The 19,207-nt window shown below is 34.6% G+C and overlaps 3 protein-coding genes across 24 annotated transcripts in view; all 3 read left to right on the forward strand.

The window, feature by feature from the left end:
• LOC128682614 (golgin subfamily A member 6-like protein 22) overlaps nt 1–19,207 on the forward strand; it is a 163,722-nt gene that overhangs the window by 76,730 nt on the left and 67,785 nt on the right. The window lies entirely within an intron of this gene.
• Nucleotides 5,098–11,741, forward strand: LOC128682618 (zinc finger protein draculin-like). Its single transcript, XM_053767474.1, has 4 exons — nt 5,098–5,358; nt 6,893–7,028; nt 7,854–7,955; nt 9,684–11,741. The coding sequence occupies exons 1-4, from the start codon at nt 5,203–5,205 to the stop codon at nt 10,838–10,840; spliced, it is 1,551 nt and encodes a 516-aa protein (XP_053623449.1). The 5' UTR covers nt 5,098–5,202; the 3' UTR covers nt 10,841–11,741.
• The window catches only part of LOC128682613 (gastrula zinc finger protein XlCGF57.1-like), a 78,025-nt gene continuing 71,740 nt past the window's right edge, over nt 12,923–19,207 (forward strand). For 13 of the 22 annotated variants that reach the window (XM_053767441.1, XM_064436975.1, XM_064436976.1 and 10 more), the window contains exons 1-3: nt 12,925–13,258; nt 14,877–15,042; nt 19,049–19,171. In XM_053767441.1, coding sequence (XP_053623416.1) covers nt 13,106–13,258; nt 14,877–15,042; nt 19,049–19,171 — 442 coding nt within the window. In that variant the 5' untranslated portion in view covers nt 12,925–13,105. Of the gene's footprint in view, nt 13,259–14,876; nt 15,043–19,048; nt 19,172–19,207 lie in introns of all 22 variants that reach the window. The other 9 variants (XM_053767448.2, XM_053767452.1, XM_053767456.1 and 6 more) reach the window with 3 other exon arrangements.

Below are 19,207 nucleotides of genomic sequence, written 5' to 3' on the forward strand. Positions count from 1 at the left end.
TTCTTCGTGAAAATATTAAAACATTTTTTAAATTAAAATATTTTCGTTCTTATCGCACTTCGCAATATTTGACATAGACAAAACGAGATAAGGCATAATTTCGTTAAAATTTTATGAATAAGAGGCCTTTCTTATAACGTAGGTGGCGCCCCCACTAAAATGTCAAACATTTTTGTCTATGTCAGTATTTGTCTCCTCCATGGATTTAGTAAGTACTTCGTACCCGGAGCTCTCGTCCATCTTTGTGACCATAAAGTTATAGATTAGACTAGTGCCATCGATTTATACATTATGTAAAGGAGCAGCCAAGATCTTTTTGATGCAAGGTCACAGATAAATAACATTATGTCATGTTACATCTGTGGGCAAGGTACTGCTATTATTCTGAGGTACATGGGTGTATTGCTCTCTCTTTCTCAGATATTGCTCGGTATCTAGTAGCCATGACTGTAGTCTGTATCCTAATTCTATAAATGCGAAAGTAGGTTTGTTTGTTACCTCTTCTTCTACTCAATCAATCTTCTTGGAATTTTGCATACGTTTATAGTATGGAGAAGGACATAGGGTACCTATTTAATCCCGGAATAATAATTGTTCCCGTGGGAAATTCACGCGGGCGAAGACTGGAGCAAAAGACAATATATTATAAACTGCGAAAGAACACTGCTGATGAAATTAACTTTGTTCAAAATTTATAAAACTAGATCAAATCTGTTTGGCTATGGATACAACCAGTGTGCAGGTTTCCACGCGATGTTTTCCTCCACCGGAAGCAAGTGGTTGTCGATGAAAATTCCTATACACGAACCTGGGACCTTTCGGTTCATAGACGGGTCTAAACACTATTTAACAATTAAATCTCCACCGTTTCAAGTTTACGCATGCTATAAAAAAAGTAGTAGAAAAAAAAATTAAAACACGTTAAAAATTTACAAAAATATAATAGTCAAATTATTCACAAGAATAATCACTTTCTTTTTAATTACCTAAGTATTTTTTTTTCGAATCTGATAGGTTTTGTTGTCTAACAAGAGGTTATTCAATTATAAAATTTCTTTGAGCAACATGCTAGATAATATCGCAACAAATATCAAAAATTCGATATAAAATATATCTACCACGAAACATTCAAACACATAGCACGTTACGTAACCGCTCGCTGTCCCTTTTTTCCATATGGTGTACGACGCAATGACGTGTAAAGTATTTTAAGTTTCATGGTAACTCCCCTTCTATCGATACAAATCTATCATTGATATGATCTCAATAGATATCTAGAATATCGATGACACGAATGAACCATTTCTTTCGGTTCTAACAATTCTTGTAAGTATTTAAACAATGTCCACATGATATTTTATGACGATTATGTGAACTTTTAAGTCTGACATATTTTAAGTCTGACGATTATGAGAACGACAATAATGTCTGGCCCAAGCGTGGTGCAGTATCCTCATAACACATGTAATTGATTTATGATATTATTACGTACGTGTTGTACATTTAGCTTTTTATTTATAAATATATATATATATATATATATATATTGTGTGACAATTTTCAATAATTTTATTGGAAATTCAACTTTTATTTTATTTATTCATTCAAATTATGACATTTTTAATAATGATGTAAATTCGTCCTCCTAATTTTTAATATATGTATAAGACCTATATTTGTTAATTGCCGTCCTTGGAGAAAAGGCTGCGGTGAAGTTTGTTGCGCCGCTTCTTCTTCGACTGCGCTTTGGAAGCCGGCAGTAGACTTAGTTTAAGTAACTTTTGACGTCAATAAGTGATGTATATCATCCTAAATTGAATAAAGATTTTAGAAAATGCTTTTAGATCTTAGTTGTTACTTGATTTTAGATTACTTTCTTAGTTCAATGTAGAATGTAAACGAACGTTTTAACAAATGATTTATTTTCGGAACAAAATGCAACCTAGGTAAGGTAAATCTGAAACCTAAAAATGCTTCAAAAACATCACGTGATAAATTTACGGTCTCTAAGACTCGTAAAAACGGATTTAGATGATATTCATCAACTAAATACCGATATAACTAAAAAACTAAATATCTATTTTAATGTACACTATATATATAGTGTTCATTAAAGTAGAACCACTATATCAAACACATATAATAACTATAAATTCCATAAATTAGTAAATAATAGTTAAGCCAAACACTTAAACACATCACATGTTGAATGTTAAGAAAATCCGGTGCCGTCCACCATGTTCTGGGCACATGTTTTTGGAAACATTATCCCCTTCATGAGCATATCCGTTACACCCTGAAACGAAACGCAAATAAAAGCGCGATGGCTGAACACGTTGAAAATCCACATTTTGTCTCTTTTTCCCATACCGTGGACGCATCGTGTAAAAAAAGGAGAGAAAATATGTACGTAACGACGTGCTAATTTTATGTTTACCAAGTATAATGTGTATAATGTATTTTATGTAAGAAAATGTTAAAACTATTGAGAAAACAGTCGCTCATATAAATATCTTTCCAGTTCGCTCGTATAAGAAAGAGATGTAGGTGTTAGAAATACAAGAGAAGAAAAGAGACAGAGCGCTGACATCTTCTGTCTCTCATCACGTGCCTCAATCTGCCACTTTGTGTGTGTTTTTGTACGAGATTGGCGGGTTTAGGTCGGGAAATTGTATGAAAAACCCCCACTCATTTGGTTAAACTTGTACAATTCTCGGCACATTAGTTGAATCAAAATGGCGGCTGATAGCGTAGTTGTAATCAGAGACAAAGGATATTTCGTGGTTACCACGTCGAGTAACCATGTGATTGTATAAATAAAAAACTAAATAGACGACGTGTTTTTTTGGTTTTTGCCGCGAAACTACAGACTATGGCTGTATGGGCTTAGATCTCCATAGATAAACTAAACAAAAAAGGTCTTTTTAGATGTCGAAAACACATAGCTTTAGAGTAGGTACCTACTAATTCCATGTTGCGTACCACGTTGTGACGTCACTGCTATATGTCATTTAGTACCTAGGGAGCGTTTGGACGATTCCAAAAATGCTTGATTTTATTTTTGTCATATCTTTTTTAAGCATTGTTACCTACGCAACGGATTTTGATGCAGATTTTAGTACTAGATAGAGCGATTTGATTATAAGACCTACATTTGTTAATTGACGTCTTTGGAGAAAAGGCCGCGGTGAAGTTTGTCGCACCGATTCTTCTTCACTTGCGCTTTGAAAGTCGACCATAGACTCAAAGTAATTTTTTGACGACAATAAGTGATGTATATCATCCTAAATTGGATAAACAAAATTTGAATTTGAATTCCTGAGGAAGATTTAAGTGTATAATTTATGGTTTCACCGCGAGCGAAGTCGGGAAGGTTGTTAAAAAAATGTTTAACTTACCGTTAGTGATTGTATACAAACTGTGAGCGGAATGAGCCATATGAAAAAATATGCACAGAAACCAGCAATCCAAAATGAGGCTATTATAAGGAGGAAGAACCAAATTATGGAGAAACAGATATTCCCCATTGTCTGAAAACAATTAATTGTATTATTATTTATTTTTATTTTATTTATTGGCACAAAAATCAGTTTGACAAGATAACATGTTAGGCTTAAATAGTACAATGGCTGGTTGAAAACCAAGAATGAAGTGCGCACAGCATAATTTACATTATTGACAAGAGAACAATATACTTTAAATATCAATCAAACATATGTGAAGTTGTATAAAGACATTGGTTATGGACAAGATGCATGCATTTTTTGTACTGAATTTACTGTATTTTAACACTTACATTGTGTTATTATAAGATTTTATTTAACTTAATAAATAAAATCGAGTGTGTTATTGCTAACATTGGTGTCAGATTTTATTCAAGTCGCTAAAGGCATCTGACGTGACTTTTACGACTACTTACCGCAGTGACATACACACTAGTGAACTGTTTTCTCAATACTAAGTATATTTTACATGAGTCAGATTGGTGGTAAAAAAAATAATTATCCCAAAACGCATGACAAGCCAAGAGCATTGCCGACAATTTTTTTATTGGTCGGTCTTTGCTCGTAGATGGAACACCACCTAAAGGTATCTGACAGGAAGAATATTGCTGTCTTACAGCAGATTTAACAACACCAGTGATGTAAATGCTAGAGTGTAGAGACCACATGCCACATGTGAAAACCCTTGATAAAATGAGAAGCCTTGATAGCAGAAGGCAAAAACAGCATTTCTGAGGGTTGACGGCTTGACGGCAGTTATGAAATCATAGCTCAATCTTCAAAACTTCAAGATAGGTTGTATGTATAGATAAATAAATAAATAAGATTTATTAAGTGAATTTCGGGGCAAATTGCATTACTGAAATCATGGCATCACAGCTAAGAATGAAACCAGGCGCTATCGGTGTAGCCAATAAGCTTCAAAACAATAGCTGTTAAGACAGATCACTGTGATGTTTCGACACCTAACCTACCAAAACCATACAAAAGTTTATTATTATGATTTTCGACTTACACGAGATCGAGCGCGGTCCGCAATTTTGGCGAAATATTTAAAACGGCGTTAAAATTTAAAAACTGATATATACAATGTTTACGTGACAAATATTCTCTTCTGACGTATTTGATGAAGCAGGCTGGCAGTAGGTTGATTGGAACATTTTTTTTAGCTTCTGACTTCGGAATGCAGACTTCGAAGATCCCTTTGGCCAAACTCGAAGCCCAGGCTTGTCTAGTCTATCCCTAAACCGACCTAAGTAGACATTTCGTTCAAGATTGCTGGCGAAATATTAATCTTTTTATTGGCCTTCTGGCATGATAGGGATCAACACTGTTCAAAAGAGTTTCTTTCGGCATTTCTTCTCAGCAGTGGTCGTTCCGAAATGCCAATAGTTTGTAGCTTATGAGAAATAACTATAAATATAAAAATTGACGAGAAAAGTGCCTGTGAAGGTCTAATTTCAGAATACATGATTTGAATTTGAATTTGCAATAACGTCATTTGCCTGAACGATGAAGAGAATACTGTAAATTAAAATACTGCTGTGAATTTTGACAATGACATTGACATGTTATTAAATCAATTCTATGACATGTTGAATTGTGTTGGTGAGGTGAATACTATTGTGTTGGTATTGGTATCAAAATAATGGAAAATATTCCTTTTATATTACGGAAATCTTAATTAACCGTCATCAAAATGGAAGCAGAGATCATGGTGGAAGCATTGCCACTTTTGGGCATATGTAATTTATGTCTAAACGAAGGTGTTGTAAAGAGTATGTTACTGACACAAAGTTTGGAAGGTAGCAAGCAGACTTATATTGAAATGCTGTACAAATGTTTTTCTATAGACGTAAGTGTTTTATCAGGCTGTAAACGTTATATTATTTTCATGGCCTGTGTCAGAATCTAGACATGGTTTTTAATGGCCTGTTTTTTGTTTGTTTAAACTGCTATCTGTCATAAGACTTTTGGGGTATCTGTTGTACAGTTCAAGTCTTAAAGAGCATGAGACAAGCTCCTGTACTTAATAACACTTTAGTTTGTCTTTATAGAGAAGAAAATAAATTCTTTTGGTTGGCAGCACTGGGTGTTTACCAACAATTTTTGCTTGTTCTTTTTGGTATTGCAATGGCAAAATAATATAGTTCCTTTAAAGTCTGTTTTCAACTACTCTTTTTTTTATAGACCATAGCAAGACCATGGATTTTGTAAGTGCTTAGAGTACCTACTAATTCCATGAGCTAGACTTAAGAGTGGACAGCTTGGATGTTAGATCATTATGGTGCTTGTCAAGTTTAAAAGTATATTAGCCTTCCCACATACCTCCAAATATTGTGTAAAGTGTGTTTTCATTACTATTCAATTCGGAGAGAACCCTTTTTAGCTTATGAGCGTGTATCAGCCATATCTGGCTTTCATGTATTATCAAGTTTACATCTAGAGATATTCCGAGTTATTTTCGATTCAATATCAAAATCAAATCTTTTGTTCAGAAATTTGGCCTTCGCAGGCACTTTTTCATGTTATATTCCAAATTAAATGATATTTACCAAAACTACAAAGTACTAGCATTTCGGAACGATCACTGCTGGGAAGAAATGCCGAAAGAAACTCATTCAAACAGTGTTTGGTCCCTATTATGCCAGAAGGGCTTACCATTTTTAAAATATAAATGTATGTATCACTTTTTTTATAATAGATATCATATAAGGGCATTAGAAGGAGCCATACACAGTATTTTAATAAATTTAATACTAGATAATAATAGTTGTAGATTAATTAACTTTTTGACGAAGCATGTTGAAGATTTCTTCATGTAAACATTTTGACGAAGCTTCTTGCGGATACATTTCTGTATATGTTTTGATGAAGCATGTAGCAACTAATTATGTAATTGTTTATACAAATAAAACACTATCTTAATTTAAAAAAAAATATACTCGTGATCTAAGAATATATGTTAGCCCTGCTTTTATGTTGTGCTGCCATATTTGGTTTCCTTCTATTCATTATCAAGTTTACATATAAAATATTCAAAGTGATGTTCCATTGAATAGATTAAATATAAATAAATAAATAAATATATCAGGACGAATCGCACAGATTGAGCTGGCCCCAAAGTAAGTTCGAGACTTGTGTTACGGGATACTAACTCAACGATACTATATTTTATAACAAATACATATATAGATAAACATCCAAGACCCGGGCCAATCAGAAAAAATCATTTACCATCATGATCCCGACATATGATCCCGGGGATCGAACCCGAGACCTCTCGTTTCAGTGGCAAGAACTTTACCACTGCACCACTGAGGTCGTCAGGTCGTTAGAAGGAACTGTACACAGTATTTTTAAAATGGCTCATGTTGATACGATTCCAGGTTCTCCTATTACCCCTGGGTGACACGAAGCGTCTGATCTGTGAGCTGTGCATCGCCAGACTGCTGGAGTCGCTCAAGTTCAAGGAGCAGGTCGAGGTGGCTCTCAGCAACTTGCAGGCCATCGCTAGAGATCATAGTAAGTATGACCAGTGTGTGTCGGCATGACTTTGATAATCATCATCTGATGATGATAATCGAGTGTGTTTTTGCTAACACCGGTGTCAGACTTTATTAAAGACACCTAAAGGCATCTGACATGACTTTTACGGGTATTTATTTGCCCCCATCTAGTGGCAGGTAGTCGCATACACACTAGGGCACATGACCTGATAGTGCACACAGGAATGGCTCTAGTTGAGCTAGAATGGGAACTCCTCAACGTTTACTGCACTATTATGATTTATTGTCACACATTTAATGCAACAAAATCTCTCTGATAACAATAAAAGTTTGTGCAAAACTGGCATTTTTGTAAAAAAAAAAATATTGATAGTTTTATTAATTAAAAAAATTGATGTCACTCTGCTGTATCGACGGAAAAGTCGATACTTTCAGTCTCCTAGACCATATTCCTCCTGAAGGTTTCATTTCTGTAACAAAATTCCATCAAAATCGGCCCAGTAGTTTTTTACTTTATCCATTACAAACAAAAATACAAATCTTTTCTCTTTATAATATTAGACTCTCTTTATAATATTGACTAACGTCCCGTCCCGGCATCGCTCGACTAAAACCATAACATAAAAATAGCCTATGTTACTCCTGAAGGTCTCGTCTTATCTCTGTACCAAATTTCATCTAAATCGGCCCAGTAGATTTTCAGTTTATTCATTACAAACAAACAAAAAAAAACAGAAATGTTTTCTCTTTATAATATTAGTGTGATAGCGAGTAGTGATAACGTATATCCATATATTTATCAATGTATAAACATGAGGAATAACCCCAAAGGTTTTTACAGGACCTGCAAAGGAATATGTCCCTCTAACGGACGTGAAGAAGGAAACATCTGATGAAGCGGATGATGATCTCGACAGCCACTTTTGTGAGGAAGACGACATAGGTACCTTGTCTATTCCTCTATTTATAGTCATACTAGCTGCGCCCTTTAGCTGGGGCTTCGTTCCCGTGGGAATTTCGTCATGACAAGTACCGTATGTGTTATTCCAGGTTATATTCTACCCGTGTACCAAATTTCATAACATTCCGTCCAGCAGATAACGTCCACAATATTAGATGGAATGGGATTAGTTGAAATTTCTCATGGCTAAAGATCGTGGTTACATGGAATGAAACACACACGTCTATTAATGGAGTGGTTTGGAATTGTCTCTGTGCCTCTTCTAAAATGCCGTTCCGAAATGCCAGTAGTTTGTAGCTTGTGAGAAATAACTATAAATATAAAAAAAATACGAGAAAAAGTGCCTGTGAAAGTCTAATTTCTAAATAAATGATTTGAATTTGAAATAATATGAAATACTAGTTTTTGACCGCGGCTTCGCCGGCATTGTTTTCATATGTCTGCTCATAATTTATTATTGTTAATATCTCAGATTCTAAGCAACGTATTGCGATGAAACCTATATCAGGTTTTGAATTAGACCATCCGCTATACAACTGTGATTACCGCATCAAATTTCACCGGCAGTTTCTGCGTAACGCTCGAACAAACATACAGAGAGCGAGGAGGATTTTCAATTAAAATTGAAAATCCTCCTTGGGCATGAAATTGTTGCCGATCTCATGCCAACATGATCATATGACCCTTAGTCGCCTCGCACTACCTAATTGTATTAGATAAAAAATGGTATTTCAAGTTTTTCGTTTGTTTGGCCGTTTGCCTATGTGCTTAAATATTTATATTTTTAGGATTTTTACTTTATCTGTAGCTTTTTCCTTATTTGTATCTGACAATTTAAATCTGTACGTAAGTACTAGAAATAAATATGCATATAAAACACGCTGTAACAATCCCAAGTCTCGCAGCTCAGTTTTTCCACCGTAAAAAGTTGCGAGATCCATGTGATACCAAGTCGATTAATTTATTTAGTCCCTACTCAAGGGACCTCCTGTCTTAAGCTATTGCGCAAGTTATTATCATATCAATATTAAAAATCTTTTAGGTTTTAAATAAATAAATCGACTTGGCCATCGCATGAAAACACAATGTTATATACTTATCGATTAACTGGCGATTTTTGATTTAATATATTCGAAATCCGAAAATCATGATAAAACAAAAAAAAAAAGAAGTGAACTCTATGGTACCCTCGCTGCCCAAAACTAACTTGTTGATGGCGACATGGCGGACCATCGACTACAGGCCGCGGTCTGTGTTTTCTCTTCTTTAAATGTATTGCTCGTGATTTACCAGCCCTAAATAAACAATCTTTGTCAAACACCGAGTATAATTATTTATCAAGTAATTAGACAAGTATACTCAGACAAGATCCTACAGTTTGGTCCTTCGACTTAACCGTCCGAACCTTTGTATTTTATCATTAACTAGATGTTGCCCGGGTCTTCGCTCCCGTGGGAATTTTAAAATAAAATATAGCCTATAGCAATCTCGGATAATGTACCTTTCTAATGGTGAGAGAATTTTTGAAATCGGTTCGGTAGTTCCGGAGATTACCCGCCTCAAACATACAAACACACAAACGCTCACCTCTTTATAAGGGAAGTTAGGGATTTTCTCTGTATCTACATAGCACTTGTCGCAGCAACTACGAACATATATATATATTGTTTCTGGAATTTAATATATATATTTTGTATTTTTACGTTACAGCATTAACCGAATTCCAAGTTAAATTGGAGCTTAAAGAGGAGATGAAATCAAAAAAGTCTATCGTGAAGTCAACAATGAAATATGCCGTTAAAAAAAAAGATTTGGACGAAACTGAATCTATGCTGCGATTGGGACTATTCCCATTCAAATTGAAAAAGAACAACACATTTTCCTGTGCTATATGTCCGGAGAAGTTTAAAAACTTAGACGATCTAAAGAAACACATAGTCGAACACAAGCCCACAAATATACATGTTGCATTCAAGAAGAGCATGTTCTCGAACGCGCATAGATATTACAAATCCGGCAACGTGTTGAGATGTAAAATTTGCACCACAGACATACGGAATTACGACGAACTGAAAAATCACATGGTGAATTGCAGTCAATTGAAATTTAGTAAAAAATGGAACAATCTACCGTTCAAATTGGAGAAAGACCAACTGGACTGTCCTATATGTAAGAAGACATTTTTGAATTATGTCAATTTGAACACACATATGAATGTACACTATCCCAATTATATATGCGAGAATTGTGGTAAGGCATTCGCCTCAAAGGCCAGATTACGTGGTCACATGAGAACACATGAAGTGGGTCACTTCCCGTGTAGACACTGCGATGCAGTTTTCGACCGGGTGACAAAGAGGGAGAACCACGTGTCGAAAGAGCACAAAGCTGGCGTCAGGTACGCCTGTAAAAGATGCAACATATCACTTACATCCTTCTACGCTAGACAGAAACATTTGGCCGAAGTGCACAATGAAGAATTGAAGCGGTACAAGTGTAAAGCGTGCCCACAAAGCTACATAACCCCAGGACATCTGTCGAGCCATGTTAGGCGTGATCATTTACATGAGCGCAATCACAAATGTGATAAATGTGATTTGGCATTCTATACTAAGAACGCTTTGAAGATGCACATGATAAAACATGACGGGGAGAGAATCCACACATGCCATATTTGTCAGAAGTCGTATCAGAGGAAGAAAACATTAAGAGAACATATGAGAATTCATAATAACGATAAGAGATTTGTGTGTCCTGTGTGCGGGAGGGCGTTCACGCAAAAATGCACCTTAAAGGGACACCTTAAGGTTCATGATAGAAAATTAGATTTGGATGATAGGATGATGCAACCGTTGCATTCAATTTAGGACTAACATTTCTACAATTAGACGACGAGGGATAGAAGATGTATGTCTGTCCCGTTTCTTCTCGTGTATTTTTACTGGCCTTTGCCCGCGAGAATTTATTATTTAAAAAAGAAAGTATTGCATTAGGAGTGAATGAATGAAATTGCTAGTGTTGTAGTGAAATCGATTGTTTTATTATCTATAGTAATTTTGTGATTAAAACTAAAATATAACGAGATCTAATCAAAATAAGAAAATTTAAATAATCAAATAAGAACCATATTGTCTCGATAAGTTGATAATCTCTATCAATACTAAGTCAGTATTTTTCTTACAAGTCCCAAACAATATTCACAATACTTTATTGTAAATTTCTTTGATAATAAATTAAATATCAGTAACTTATGTATTCTAAAGTAAAACAACATATGTTATTGACCACGAAAGTAATTACCTAAAAAGTCAATTTTAATCTATATCACTGTAAAATCGTAAAAATACATTATTTACATAGATTTTTTTACATAATAAAATCAGATCAATCTGAAAAAGATAATTTCCCATGTTGACCTGACCGGGGATCTAACCCGGGACCTCCAGTGTAGCAGTCCGGCTTGATGATCATATAAAATGAAATTTTATATGATTTCTCATCTATTAATAAGTGATACTAGTAACCGGTCTGACGATTAGGGTTGCTGGCGAAGTGAAAACGTAAAACTAGTGATTTCATTGCAACACAATCAATTCGATACAAAAGTCGTTAGCAAAATTTGTGTATTTTTACAAATGGCAATATTTTTGTTTTGTTTAGTTTTTTGTCTTCCTCTACTGAATTGAAACATCACAAACGAGCTGCAATATTAGAATGTATATAATTTTATTTAATTCTCATGAATAAAACTGTTTTTTTTTTTCATGATCACGCGTATTTTTTTACAGACTAATATCCTTATGTTTGTTGTTATTTATTTTAAAATGGCGGGACATGGAGAAGCTCACCGTTCACAGACATAAATATTAGGACAAATCACACAGACTGAGCTAGCCCCAAAGTAAGTTCGAGACTCGTGTTACGGGATACTAACTCAACGATACTGTATTTTTATTTATTTATTTATTTATATTTAATTTATTTCGTTAAGACAGGTTGATTTGATTGATTTAAAAAAAAGTGATTCAGACTCGCCCACATTGGGTTCCGCACCATCCATCTATATTATTATTATAAAGAGGTAAGCGTTTGTGAGTTTGTATGTTTGAGACGGGTAATCTCCGAAACTACCGAACCGATTTCAAAAATTGTTTCACCATTAGAAAGGCACATTGTCCAAGATTGCTGTAGGCTATATTTTATCTCAATATTCAAACGGGAGCGAAACCCAGGGCTACATCTAGTACTAAAATAAATGCGAAAGTCTGTCAAAACTTTCAAGGGTAAACTACTGGACCGATTTTGATTAAATTTGGTATGCATATAGTTTGCTGTCTTTCCGAAGGTTTCTGCGATTATTTTCATTGACTTTTGACTATCCCCGTTATTCATAACAAATTTAAAAAATATTTTAGCTAAAATATGGTTTCGTAATTATCAGAAAGAAACAAAACATATATTAGCACTTTAATTGTCAGAAAGAAACAAAACATATATTAGCTTAAAAGAAAAGTTAAAACATACGTTTTAACTTTTTTTTATTAATAACAGCGTATATTTCTGTTTGATTTGTACACGTTTTATACTAAATTATTTAACTTAGATTACTAGAAAAATAAAAGAACACGAAACAGGAAACAGGTATATTATCTATATATATATTTTTAAAACACAAAGTGTCTACTTTATGTTTTTAAAAATTTCTTCTTTCTCAATTTCTACAAAAACAAAAAAAAAATACTAAAACAAAAATTATTTTCTGCATTTCTAACCATATGTATGTACAAAAAAAATATTAAAATATTTTTATATCATTATAAGTAAGAAAACAAAAAAATATATTAGATTTTGCTTTCAATTTGCTCACGATTAACTTGCAACATTGTGTCGCCCTCGTTCTCTTGCTTTTGATCGACTCATTCATTCAAGGAGTGAATTATTATAAGCATTCATTCATTCTAGTCATTCAATCAAAGCTGTTTAGCAAGATGGCGTGTCGGCGTCGTTGTTCGTATCTATGATCGAAATAAAAATTACTTAGATAGTTTAGAATATGGTATAGCAACTAATTTATATAAGAAATCTAGTGCGGTTATTGTATTTTCTGTGAAAATATTGTTATAATAGTGATTATGGCCGCAAAATCTTCGGAATGGCGACCGGGCCCTACGGTTTGCCGTTGTTGTCTTACAGAAGGTTGTTACAAAGACATTTCTACTGAATATTTTTGGATGGGAAAGCGAGAAGTGTACGCAGAAATGTTAAAGGAAACCTTAGAAGTAACTGTAAGTATTCTATTTGTTTTAATTTGCTGGAATGTACTAAGTAGTAAGATATGCAATGGCGTCCATTTTAAAGTATTATTACCCAACCCAATTATGTTGTCCGCATGGAGCGTCGCCTTCTACCTTCTTTAGTACTTTCCTCCTTTTCTTGAGCTTAAGGATGAACGAGATAAACGATCAGATAAGTTGATTGGGGAGCTTTGCTAATTAGTCGTATAAAGAAAATCAATAAAATGCTGCAATCAACTCAAATAAAATGAGAAAAAACCCTTTAATTTATGCCGGCTATACAATATCGTCGAACCTGGACAAATGCCGACACGAATGCATGAACATTGCGTAATTTGTATAAGAGCTTTTATGTATCCGCCAAATGTCGGCGAACTGTTTCGCGATTATGTGGGAATAGCCTGCAAAACTCGCGCGCACTTAGTAAGCAAGCACCTAAGTACCTACTACCTACCGGGAAAGTGACCTGTGCAGCGGATCTCAAATTATGAAGATTGAACCCTTATTGAACCTGTAATCTTAATCAGCCTCTTAAATGAAAATCAGCAGTAATCGAAGTATTTCTCGCAATATAACAAAAACACACAACATTTACTTTATGTTTTATAAATCTATACTTAAACACCTCTTACTAATTGTATGTTCTTATAAGTCATCAGCAAAAAATAGACCTTTATGACCACATCGGCAATGAAATCGACTTTCCCATAAAGTTTTAATTAACCCAGGGGAATCAACTAAATAATTTTATTGCGTGCTACATAGGTAGAATAAGTACTTAATAGAAAGTAGTTTCCCAGTTTGTTAATAGACAGTATGATTCAGCTCGTTTCATTTAATTTAGAATATTATGTGAAAATGTGCCTGTGAAGGTCTAATTTCTGAATAAATGATTTGATTTGATGAATTTCATTTGAAGAGGAAGATTTTGGTTGATTAAATTAAACAATTTAATATGGTTTAATGTACCAATGGGCCACTAGGTTTTGATAACTCACATACATGGGTTTCCTATTGGCATACACTGAGTAACTACTTTACTACAATGTTAATACTTCACTAGTGTTTTTTTAAACAAATAAAATATCAGCTCAAAACTTCAAACCTATCCTTATATAAAATAAAGTCTTCTGCCGCGTCTGTCTGTCTGTTCGTGATAAACACAAAAACTACTGCACAGATTTTAATGCGGTTTTCACCAATAGATAGTGTGATTCCTGAGTAAGATTTGGGTGTTTTTACTATCTATTCTATTGTGTTTTTACCCGCGCGAAGTCGGAACAGGCCACTAGTACATTCTAAAGTAAAACATTTATTGACCACGGAAATTAAAATCAAATCGTTGGTAAATGGACATTGAAAGTTTGAACTGTAAGCTAGAGTTACTAAACATACAATTGCAATTTTCTCACGTCGTGTGATTTAGAGACTTTTATTGTATGAAAACATACATAGCTCTTTGCATGTTGCATTAAAATCAATTAAAATCGCAAACCGCCATTTTTCCACCGTTTTCCACAAAATCTCAAATATCACAAACTAGAGTCTGTCCAGCCGAACCATATTGCTTGGAACGTCACATATAATTATCAATAAATTCTATCTACAGATCTCATATTCGAAGACCGGTGGGCCGAACAGCAACAGCCGACTGATCTGCGAGCCTTGCATATCAAGGCTCCGTGATGCCACGGAGTTCAAGAGGCAAGTCGTGGAGTGTGAACGCGTGTTTATGCAGCATTTGGACCCGGGCAGCACCAGTCTGGACATTGAGGGTGTGTTACGTTTTAATTCCAAGTCGTTTCATACGTCTTTCCTATTTTTGAACCTCACGCCATCTTTCTAGCTCTATCTCTCTCTAACTTTATGTCTCTCTCTCTACCTTATCTCTCTCTCTCTCTAACCATAAGGTTAGAGAAGGTTAGAGAGAGAGATAACTCTCTCTCTCTCTAACCTTATCTCTCTCTCTCTCTCTCTCTCTAACCTTATCTCTCTCTCTCTCTCTCTCTCTCTTCCTATTGTTGCCATCCTACATTTCCATATATATGTATTTTGAAAATGTTATAAACTTAAGCACCTTTTTTGTCTGACTTCCAACCAATAAACGTATTAGTACTTATTAGATCTCTTATCATTTGGGCGCCTAATTTACCGCCTAATTATTGTCTGTATCTTCGAGTTGAAGTTTGAGAGGTCAGCATACGGAAGCCCTCGCGGCTTTGGGCCGCTATTTTCAGTTGGTCGTATCTAAGTCCGGTCCAATCCTTAACGTCATCAAACCACTTTCGTATCGTATAGGGAGGTGAAATCGGTGGCTGAGGACAGATTAAGATGGAAGTAAATTAATTGATGATGATGATATTTAATATTGAATGCCTTTAGAAAGGTGGTAAAGTGCTTGCCTCTGAACCGAGAGGTCCCGGGTTGGATCCCCGGTCGGGTCATGATGGAAAATGATCTTTTTCTGACTGGCCCGGGTCTTGGATGTTTATCTAAGGGCATTTCTCTGTAAGCTCGTACAGGTCCCATATAAATGCTGTCCTGGCAATTATGTTTAAAATTTGCCAAAAAATCAGGTCTTATTTTGAAGAAAATTAACTATTATTTTAGTTCGATAGGGGGGCCCACTGAATTTATGCGTATTTTTCGAGTTATTAACGATTTTCCAAAAAATCGTGACAGAGGACTGTTTTAGCCATCAAGGGACTGTTTTTAACGTAACAGGGAATTGTTAAATGAGACAGAGGACTGTTGTACTTAGAAAAAAGTAATTTAACATTAATGATTCCTTTATTATATTTATTACATATTTCGTTTCAATATAAAAATATAAAAGATTAACAAAAAAAAACTTTTTTTAAACATACATATCAAAAGTAAACCTTAAGTGCTAAAAACATTTTGTAATCACTGCACTGAGATCAACATTATTCTTATTATTATAATATCAATTATTAAATGCTTTATGCAGTCTTATTAGTCATTGAAACACTATTATTAATATAATTATTAGGAAGTATTTTCTTTTAAATTAATATATTCTGAGATTTTTCTCAATCAAATAAGGCACATAGTAATGTTTATTTTTATCACATTGATCTTAACATTTTAACAAGATAGAGCTCGAAAACCTCTACTTGAGTAGAAAACTGATAAATATTCTCTGTCCTATTAAAATCAAGTCAGTATTATCCAATTTTTGGACTACTTGATGAAATGACACATCTGCAATAGCAATATCATCTGTTCTAAACATCTGCACTTTTTGATCACAAATCTTGAGGAAAGTAATACGTAACTCACTTTCATCGTTATCAATATCATTAATTACGGCAGCATAGCGATATTCTATATTTTTAGCTGGATATTTTACAAGAACGTAATCTCCAGTATTGTAACATGGATTCCGAATACCAATCGTTCCTGCAATATCATCGTCCAACCTCTGAAGAGACGTAGGTATCAATTCAGGCTTAGCAGATTCGAAATCTTCCAGTTCGGACTCAGTAAACACTTCTTCTACTGCCCATCTAGGTTTTTGAGTATAGTCAATACTGCCAATCTTATGCTCACAAGATACGCTGTTGCAAAAGCAGCTGAGACTTTTCATTGTAAGTGTTTTACATTTAGTTGGAATGCCTAGGATGGAGCTGGAATAAATACCTGCAACCTGATGCACATTTAAAGTGCCTTCTGATCGGCCGCTTCCTTTTCAACTTTATCGACCGATGCTTGGATGACATCGCTCTCGGATTACTTTAACAAACTGATCAATATTATAGATGTCGCCTCCAGAATTAACAACAAAATCAGCTGTTCCTTTGCTCGTTGCTACGATACCATCCGGAGCACCTTTTCCATGGCCACTTTCGGTGTAGGTCCATCTAAAGTTTTCAATATCGGGTATTCTACATCGTTTAGCTACAGATACATCTAAGCCATTGAGATTAGATTTTTTCCGGGCCTATTCAACAACTTAATTTCTCTAGGTATAGAGTACCTGTACTTTGGCACAATCCTGCCAGTAACAACTTTTTAAAAGATTTGTCTCTCTTTTGTGAGTTTCAGTGTAGTATAATTTTCTTTTAACTGGTTACTAATGACGTCCCAAACAACGCTTTCTTAAGTACTTCCTTTCTTTGATCAGGCTCATCTAACATTTTCAAAATCTTTGTCTTAGGTGTATCTTCAACTTTCTTTTTGTTTTTAATTTTGAATCTCGCTAATCTCTTTTTGTACTTTTTAAGTTTTTTCTCTAAACGTACGATCTTTTCGTTCCTTTCCCAGTTAAACTTCTTTCGTCGCTTTGTGGCTTCTTTTTTTCTTTGCTGGAGACTACATCAGACATCAGAAAATGGAAATATCTGATAATGGCATCTTTTGGCTCGGTATACAGTACAATGTTCTTTCCACTTCTTTAAAGCCGATCTATGTTCACGAGATGTCATGTCCTTCACTAACTTCCGCAAACCTTTTTCTTTCTTCTTTTGGTACTTTAACTTCTCCTTTTCTCTCATTTCTTCTCTCTTTTGAGGGTAATTTTTCTTTTTTTGGTATCGTAGTCGCTCTGCTTCTCTCTTTTTCTGTAGTAATTCCTCTCGAGGCAACTTTTTCATTTTAGGAGCTATATCATCTGTGTTCGATCGCTCTGTGTAAAAAAAATACAAGTTTATGAAATAAAATAACGCCAAGTAACGATACTTTGATGATTCTTATATTAATAAAGCAGACTAGTTGATAAATTTACACATATAATATATAAAAACAATAAACAATACATGAAATACACAGTCCCCTATTGTGTAAAACAATATCCTGCTGCGTTTTCTGACAGGGAACTGTTGCCAGGGGACTGTGTTTTTCGGTTAAATTTCTCAATATTTCCAAAATTTATATAAAATGTTTTTTTCAGAACCTATCAATCAATTTAGACACAAATAATACAACAATAAGCTATATTCAGAGATAATTAAAGTAATTAACGTACATATCATTACTTACCAGAGGACTGTTTGTGGTGGCGGATCAAACGCGTGTCCTACTCACAAATGACACTCTAACACTAAATTAAATGGCGATGCGTCGGCGCATTCGGCAAGGTTGCAAACTTCACGACAATCTGCGTTCTGTTTCACTAAGAAGATGTTTGTAAATATTACAGTTTTTTTTAAATATGGATTTAAATTCTTGGCAGGGGACTGTATAGAAATTTTGGGGACAAACTTTACATGTGTTTACTAAATATAATAAAATTCATAAGAGACCCTGTTTTACGAAAATAACATAATTTAATTAATATTCTTTGCCATGGTAACTTCCAAATGTGTGTAGTTTCAATGAGTTCTTAATAAATATTATTATTAGGCGGCAATACAGTGATGGGGACAGCCAAGGGACTGTCTTTTTATAAATTCTTTCACGTCTAGAAAAAAAATTAAAATAGTTATGGTCCTAAAAACAATGTGCCCGTAAAGTTTCAGGGTTAAAGTTTCATTAAGAATGATTTTTTTATAAATAATGAAATTACTTTTGGAAAAAATCGGTTGGGACAGCCGATTACGAGGTTACAGAGAATCGCCCCTATATATGTATATGTTATAAAATATAGTATCGTTGAGTTAGTACACAAGTATAGAACTTACGTGTGATTTGTCCTAATATAAACAAGTGTAGGACTTACTTTGGGGCTAGCTCAATCTGTGTGTATTTGTGTATATTTAAAGGCATCTGACATGACTTAAGTGACTGCCGCACATGCATTACAATTACATTTGTTCCCAGTGGACTCGGAGCCGATGGAGAAGATCAAAATAGAAGGTGTGAAGCTTGAGAAGAGTCACAGCGATGACGAGGAATTCGGCGATCGACATTTTGGCGATGACGACGATGATGACGATGACGACCGTAAGTAGATTTATTTTGGAACGAATCCATAATCCA

Source organism: Plodia interpunctella, chromosome 30 (assembly GCF_027563975.2).
Source record: "Plodia interpunctella isolate USDA-ARS_2022_Savannah chromosome 30, ilPloInte3.2, whole genome shotgun sequence".
In the NCBI taxonomy this organism is placed as follows: domain Eukaryota; kingdom Metazoa; phylum Arthropoda; class Insecta; order Lepidoptera; family Pyralidae; genus Plodia; species Plodia interpunctella.

Coding starts and splice junctions, on each gene's coding strand:
- LOC128682618 (XM_053767474.1), top strand. CDS start 5,203: ATGGAAGCAGAGATCATGGTGGAAGCATTGCCACTTTTGGGCATATGT. Junction 5,359..6,892: donor ACAAATGTTTTTCTATAGAC/GTAAGTGTTTTA, acceptor ATACGATTCCAG/GTTCTCCTATTACCCCTGGG. Junction 7,029..7,853: donor GGCCATCGCTAGAGATCATA/GTAAGTATGACC, acceptor AGGTTTTTACAG/GACCTGCAAAGGAATATGTC.